Raw genomic sequence first — 8,403 nt, forward strand, 5'->3', positions numbered from 1 at the left:
TCTCAGGGAATCAACAGGGCGGAGCAAACAGCTATGGCTGATCCTCAGTCCTTCCCTAAGAGGCCCCGGGTCTCAGTGTTCCTCGGTAATCGGGTCTGACTGTTTATCGGTAATCGCTGCAAGCACCTCTGAGAGAAAGCTGCCCTCAAGTTTTGCCCGATGCCAGACAGTCCCGTTTCTCCCCGTATGAGTCTGGGTCCCCAGAGACTCGCCCGGAACCGGAGTCAGAGCCGTTGGGAGCTTGAGACTCCCTCCTGATTGAAAAAGACAACCGTGGCCTCAGTTGCCAGCCCTTTCCAAGTGCACTTCCGTACATCTGCACTTTACTTCCGCACCTCCTCTGAGTCTCAGTGTGCTTTTCTCTTTCCTTTTAGTTGTAGAATTTCCACTCAGCCAGCCTTCCTGTGGTTCTGGGTGATGTCCGTTCCGTCTTTTAGTTGTATTTTTGAAGTGGTTGTTTGGTCCGTTTTGTCTTTTACTTGTATTTTTGAAGTGGTTGTGCGAGGCAGCAATTTCCAGTGTTTACCTATGCCACCATCTTGGTTTCTCTCCAGAAAGTGGATTTAACCTCCAGTCTTTAAAGGAGCCTGGAGGTGATTTCTCAGACAGCTACCCAATTCTATGCTCACCAAACCACACAGGGTATTTTAAAGGGCTTATTGTTGCATATTTAAATACCACACTCTCGTTTCATCCTACTCTGTGTGCTTTTCCCTCGTTATAAATTTAACTTCTCCACATGGTCAGCAGAGAAATAGTGCCCCCAAGGTGAAATTTCTTGATACTCCTGCAAAAACATAGGAAGAAATAAATAAAAATAAAAAGGGATTTTAAAACGTTTTAGTTTTTTGTTGTTGTTAATCCTCACCGAGGATATTTTTCTATTTATTTTTTTTTTTAAAGAGTGGAAGGGAGGGAGGAGGTGAGAGAGAAAGAGACAGAGGCATGGATGTGAAAGAGACACATCAATTGGTTGCCTCCCACACACACCCTGACCAGCACAAACCTGCAACCCAGGTATGTGCCCTTGACTGGGAATCAAACCCATGACCCTTCGATGCTCGGGCTGACACACTAACCACTGAGACGCTGGCCAGGGCTATATTAGATTTTTTAACCTAAAAAAAGACTATTATTAGAAACATAAGAACATTTTGTTCCTGGCTTTATTAAAAAATATTTTTCTAATTGATTTAATTTTTTAAAGTTTATTGGGATGACATCTATCTATATATAAAAGCCTAAGTAACCAAACAACCAAACAACTGGTCACTATGATGCACACTGACCACCAGGGGGCAGACGCTCAATGCAGCTGCAGCTTGAAGATTGCAGCGGAGCGGCAGCGAGCCTACCAAGTGGTGGTGGCGGCGGCAGGTGCAGCGGGGCCTGGATGAGCGGGAACGGCGCAGTGCCTGGCCGGGGCTCGAGCTCCCGGCCTCCTCCCTGGCCACTTGCTGCTCGGCTGTCAGACTGCTGGTTTCTGCCCAATCCCTGCAGGTGGCCTGCGGGAATCTGGCCGAAACCAGCAGTTCGACATCCCCCGAGGGGTCCCGGATTGCGAGAGGGTGCAGGCCAGGCTGAGGGACCCCACCAGTGCACAAATCCGTGCACGGGCCACTAGTTAGTTAATAAGATCGTATAGGTTTCAAGTGTACATTTCTGTGATACATGATCTGTATATTGCATTGTGAGCCCACCACCCAAAGTCAAATCATCTTCTGTCACCATATGGGCAAAGGGGCCAAGTATATGGTGACAGAAGATGTTCCTGACTTTTCATTACTACCTTAAGAATACTGTTTTTAAGGACCAGGTGAAAATATTGCTGTTTAATAATATTCCAAATTATCAAAACTTTTTCATATATTATCAATTGATTTAATCCTCAAAACAGCATGTGGGATAGCTAATAAGCATTATTGTGACTTTCTTACAAAGATGAAAACAAGTTTGTGGAGACACTTAGAGTAAGAATGACATATTTTTGTCTGCCTGGTACTTCTTTTTAAAAATATATGTTTTTTATTTATTTTTTTAGAGAGAGGGGAAATGAGAGGGATAGAGAAACATCGATGAGAGAGAAACATCTTCAATAAGCTGCCTCCTGCACGCTCTCCACAGGGGATCAAGCCCGAAACCAGGGCATGTGTCCTGACTGGGAGTAGAACCCGTGGCATGACTGGTTGTGACATGGAGAATGATTTTTTTTATAGGTAGTGTGCACTTATTTAATCTAGGATGGTGCTTTAGAACTTTGGGTTGTGATCCATTAGTAAGTTGTATAATCTAGTTATTAAATTACAGTGAGCATTATTTTAAAAGTGAAACAACAAGAATAGAAAAGTCAGAATGCATTGCATCTGGTGAAGAAGAGGAATTATTAGCATTTCTTACCTTGGGTCATGGCCTTAAAATGTTTGGAAGTCCTGAATACACAGATAATTGATAGGATATGGAAATCATAACTTATGAATTCAGCATTTTGTGAAATTATCAAAATTTTATCTCTTTTCCCATATTTGGTTGTTTTATTTTTCAAGTGCAGTTTATATTCAATCACATTTGGTTGTTTTAAAATACAACAAACCATAGTTCATATATGTGCCTGTTTTTGTATATGAAGTGAGACATAGCCAGTTTATTAAATTTTAAAGGAATTTTAGACCAAAGATTTTTCTCCCTTCAGGTGGAGTATAATGACCTATGAACTCAAATTGCCACCAAAGGCTTCTCTACTTCCAGGACCTCCAGAAGCACCTGAAGAATTTTATGTAAGACTTTAACCCTTTACCTATTTATTATATGAAAATGGGGGTGAATATCTTGAACAAATAAGAAAGCTTATAAGATATGGTAGCATGTTTACTTAATTTTATGTTTTATTGTTTGGTGTCTGGTCTCATTGTCTTCTTACAGTCCTCTCCCAAGAGGATGGATCCTTATGATCTAGGTTAGAGACCTTGCATGAACACCCACTCCGGGAGTGTGAATTTAGCCATATCACTCACCTTCATGGACCTCTGTGACTTCATCTGTAGAGTGAGACTACCATGTTGTGAAGACTAAATGAGATAATGAGTGTGTGAAAACACCCCTCATAGTTCTTCCCGAACATTCCACCTGGCTCCTTCTTCTGACCAACAGGGTTTCAGGGAAGGCCAGATGATGACAGGTTCCTATTGGCTTTTACTCATCTTCTGCTTCAGCCATGAACACCTGTATGATCAATAGGGTTAGCCCAGCTCCCCTAAACAATCTCCGAACACACCAATACTCATGGCTACAATACTGTATACCTTTGTTGAGGGTGCATCAGAACAGGTCTACAGGTTAAGCCTGTTGATCAAGATAAAACAAAGGAAGAAAAACAGTGCACTTTATTCCATCCCTGCTATGGACCATTAATAATACAGTTTTTAGATGTTCTTAAAGATTCAGCATTCTGATTAAACCTCAAAGCCCTGGAGACTTACAACAAAACCAGATTTTTAAAGGATTATTCTCTGACTCACTAAGACCATTTGATCTATGATAGCTTATTTTCCCCTCGAGGAAAATTCATCTGTTTATTTTACAGTTGAAATCTTTGTTTTGTCATTAAGAAAATTATGATCTTGTCAAAACTAAGGAAAGGAATGGGAACTAGAAACATGGAGCTCTTCCTTAAGGAAACTAATTGAATTTTGAAAAACTTTTTCTGATATAAGGTAGCAAAAACTGCTTATAAAAATTTTGAAAATTTAGAGAGAGGAACCAAGATGGCAGTATAGGTAAATGCTGGTACTTGCATCTTCCCACAACCACATCAGAATTACAACTAAAATATAGAACCACCTGAAATCTTGCTGAATGGAACTCCTACAACTAGAGATTCAAAAAGAAGCCACATTGAGACTGGTAGGAGGTACAGGAGAGGCACGGAATGGGCTAGTCTGACACCCATGTGTGGCATGTTTTTAATTGTGAGGGATATCCCATGCGGAGCAAGGAGTACCAGCCCCACACCAGGACCCTCAGCTTAGGGTTCCAGTGCCTGGAAGGCTTCTAGAGTCCCAGGCAGTTCCTCTTAAAGAGCCTGCCCATGGACTTACTCTGACTCACTCCCTCTGAGCTATAGCACTGGGGCAGCAGGTTTACAGGATCCAGGGACATATGGAGAGGAATTAAATTGTCTGGCATCAGTGCAAGAACTCAGGAGCAGCTTTCTCCCAGACAAAAGAGTTGGGACCCCCCCTCCCCCCGACACACACACACACACACACACACACACACAGCTGACTGGCAGGAACCATATCTGAGTCACCATCAACCTGGGCCACACTGTCTGCCTCACCCTGAAGATTCCCTGAGACCATGCTCCACTTAGTTTGCAGCCCCATCCAAACTCTTTGCAATTTATTTTTTATATGAATGGCCTGTCCTGGCTCAGGCTTCAGACTTTACTAAAATCTCTCAAACAAACTGCAGCTGGACTCAGTGTTCCCATACCTCGGTAAGCGGCCCCAGGCCTGACACTAGCAGCAACTTGCCAAGATTAACAGCTTGGCCTTTCCTGGGCACTTTCTAAGCCCAACAAAAATAGCAGCCATCTTCAGATTGCTCTGTAGCTCATGCTGGGTGGCCCCAGCCAGGGCATAGGCAGTGGCTGACTTTGCACCTCCTGGGAGACCCCAGAACCAATGCAACTGGCGTACAGCTTCAAACCACACCAGATTACAACTCTACCACATCCATGAGTGATACACTTAAGGGGCGGACTTGGTGAGTACCAAAGTCCCACTGAAGCAAGTCCAGCTCCATGGGGTTATCCCCTGCATAGCAGCTCTCCCACTGTAGTTGCAGCTGGTCCTCACAGCCAATTGGCCTGGGGGTCAATTCCTCCAGTGACACCAACAGCAACCAAGGCTCAACTATAACAGGACAGTACACATAGCCCACACATTGGTGCACCTAAAGGGGTGTAACTATAACACAGGGGTGGGCATCCTTTTTGTGAGTGCGTGCCAAAACCAGCAAAATCTCTGACTCAAAATTCTTCTGCGTGCCAACCCTAATTTTTTGAGAATATGTTACGCCTACTTGATATCTCTTAAGGTGTATGTATGTGAAGAACCTTGAAGAAATAATAAAATTCATTTGAGCGACAAAAACACAGTATATGATGATGAAAAATACATTTATTTTTTAATGTTTGCATGTTATGTAAAATTATTTATTTATCTAAGATGCACCTACACTGAATTTATTTGAAAAATAAAAAAGTCGATATTAAGAAAAAAATTGTAAATGGAAGATTATAAGAGAGGGTTTCGCGTGCCAGCAAAAGTTACTGGCATGCCATGTTTGGCACACGTGCCAGGGGTTGCCCACCCCTGCTATAACAGGACAGTGCACACAGCCCAGCTCAGATTCCTGAGGAGGCTGAGCCATGGACCCTACAGGACACCTACTACACAAGGCCATTCTACCAATTCCAGGAGACATAGCAGCTCTACCTAATAATAGAAACAAACACAGGGAAGCAGCCAAAGTGAGGAGACAAAGAAACATGTGACAAATGAAAGAACAGAAGAAATCTGCAGATAAAGAGCTAAATGAAATGGAAGCAAGCAAACTACTAGAGTTCAAAACAATGGTTATAAGGATGCTCAAGGAACTTAATGAGAGCTTCAAGAAACTTACTGAAAATATCAAAGACATGAAAAAGGACCAGTCAGAAATGAAGGATACACTAACTGAAATGAAGAATAATTTACAGGGAATCAATAATAGAGTAGAGGATGTCAAGAATCTAATTAGCTATTTGAAATATGAAGAAGCAAAAAAACATCCAATGAAGAGCAAGAAGAAAAGAAAATCCAAAAATATAAAGAGAGTGTAAGGAGTCTCTGGTACAACTTTAATTGTACCAACATTCACATCATGGGGGTGCAGGAAGGAGAAGAGAGGGAGCAAGAAATTGAAAATGTATTTGAAGAAATAATGACAGTAAACATCCCTTACCTAGTGAAAGAAATAGACTTACAAGTCCAGGAAGGGCAGAGTCCCAAATAAGAGACCCACACCAAGACACATCATAATTAAAATGCCACAGGTTAATGACATAGACAGAATCATAAGAGGAGCAAGAGAAAAACAGTTAATTACCTATGAGTGCCCATACTGCTGTCAACTGATTTCTCAACAGAAACTTTGCAGGCCAGAAGGGAGTGGCAAGAAATATTCAAAGTGATGAAAGCAAGGACCTACAACCAAGATTACTCTACCCAGCAAAGCTATCATTTAGATTTGACGGTTAGATAAAGAGCTTCCCAGACAAGAAAAAGCTAAAGGAATTCATGACCACCAAAACAGTATTACATGAAATGTTAAAGGGTTTTGAAGAAGAAGAAGAAGAAGTAGGAGGAAGAGGAGGAGGGGGAGGGGGAGGGGAGAGGAGGAAGGAAAGATGAACAATAAAATGGTAATAAATACATATCTATCAACAATTAAATCTAAAAAAATAAACGAATAAGGAATCTAACAAACAAAACTGATGAATAGAACCAGAGCCATGGAAACATGGAACAGACTGACAAATCTCAGAGGGAAGGTGAGGGGTGGGAAGAAGTTAGCCAAAGAACTTACATACATATATGCATTACCCATGGACACAGACAATAAGGTAGTGAAGGCCTAGGTGGGCAGGACCTGGGTGGAGGAAGTCATTACAGGGGCCAAGGGTGGCGGGGGAGGGAGACATCTGTAATACTCTCAACAATAAAGATGAAATAAATTAATTAAAATTTTCAAAAATATAATAATATATAAAAAAGAAAATACAAATCTTATAATTCTACTACCCAGAGATAATTACTATTAGAGATTAATATATTGCCTGGCTGGTGTGGCTCATCAGTTGATTGATGAGGTAGCAAGTTCAATTTTCAGTCAGGACACATGCCCAGGTTGTGGGCTCCATCCTGGTAAGGGGCATGCAGGAGGCAGTCAATTGATGATATTCCTCTCTCATTGATGTTTCTCTCTATCACTCTCTCAAAAAAAATCAATAAAAACATATTTTTAAAAAGAATAATATATTAATTATTTTATTTCCAGCAGCATTTTTATTTATAATATAATATTACTAGTGACCTGTTGCATGGATTCATGCACATTGAAAGGAAATTAATTAGAAGAAAGATCTGTGCAGTTACATCACTGAAAAAATTACATGTCAAAGTAGTATACTAGTATATAATATAGTATTATAAAATTAAAACATGCATGCAATTGGTGCCAGCAAGAGCTTTACATGTATCGCACATGCGTGAATCAACATTTATTTTTAAATTGCCAGTGCATATCATATGTACTGGCAATGAATAAATCGCAATGTGGTTCACAGTTGAATGTCAACAAAAACAACCAAATTCAAAAACAACAATGTGATTGGTGCCAGCAAGAGCTTTATATGTATTGTGCATGTGGGAGTCAACGCTTATTTTTAAATTGCCAGTACGTGTCATATGTACTGGCCGGTCAGACGGACGTAAGGTTTGTCACTTAGCCATATATATATATATATATACATACACATACATACATACATATACATACACACTAGAGGCCCAGTGCACAAAATTCATGCATGAGGTGGGGGGGTGTCCCTCAACCCGGCCTGCACCCTCTCCAATCTGGGACCCCTTGGGGGATGTCCGACTGCTGGTTTAGGCCTGATCCCTGTGGGACTGCTGGCTCCCAACCACTTGCCTGCCTAATTGCCCCTAACCACTCTCCTGCCAGCCTGATCGACGCCTAACCACTCCCCTGCCGGCCTGGTCGCCCCCAACTGCCCTTCCCTGCTAGCCATCTTGTTGCTGTGGGTGCTGTCATCTTTGAGGGATGGCAGTCAGTTAGCATATTCCCTCCTTATTGGCTGTGGGTGCCGCCATCTTTGAGGGTGTGGCAGTCAATTAGCATATTCCCTCATTATTAGCTACTAGAGGCCCGGTGCACAAAAATTTGTGCACTCGGGAGGGGAGGGGGGTCCCCCAGCCCGGCCTGTGCCCTCTCGCAGTCTGGGACCCCTCGGGAGATAACGACCTGCTGGCTTAGGCCTGCTCCCGGGTGGCAGAGTGCAGGCCCAATCCCTAGGTGCAGCCCCTGGTGGGGCTCAGAGCAGGGCCGATTGGGGAGTTGGGGCGCCGCCCCGTCATGCACAGAGCAGGGCAGATTGGGAGGTTGCAATTCCACCCTCAGTCACGCTCAGGGTAGGGCCGACTGGGGGGTTGGGGCACCGCACCCTGTCACACACAGAGCTGCAGGGCGATCAAGGGGTTGGGGAGCTCCCCCCTGTCACACACAGAGCCACAGGGCGATCAGGGGGTTGGGGAGCTCCCCCCTGTCACACACAGAGCC

At 43.0% G+C, this 8,403-nt stretch overlaps 1 protein-coding gene across 6 annotated transcripts in view; it reads left to right on the forward strand.

Moving 5' to 3' along the window:
• The window catches only part of DGKH (diacylglycerol kinase, eta), a 119,723-nt gene that overhangs the window by 50,153 nt on the left and 61,167 nt on the right, over positions 1 to 8,403 (forward strand). For all 6 annotated transcript variants that reach the window (XM_005878636.2, XM_005878637.2, XM_014549744.1 and 3 more), the window contains one exon: positions 2,690 to 2,774. In XM_005878636.2, the coding sequence (XP_005878698.1) occupies positions 2,690 to 2,774 (85 nt within the window). The remainder of the gene's footprint in view (positions 1 to 2,689; positions 2,775 to 8,403) is intronic.

The sequence above is a fragment of the Myotis brandtii genome, unplaced genomic scaffold, assembly GCF_000412655.1.
Source record: "Myotis brandtii unplaced genomic scaffold, ASM41265v1 scaffold569, whole genome shotgun sequence".
Classification (NCBI taxonomy): Eukaryota; Metazoa; Chordata; class Mammalia; order Chiroptera; family Vespertilionidae; genus Myotis; species Myotis brandtii.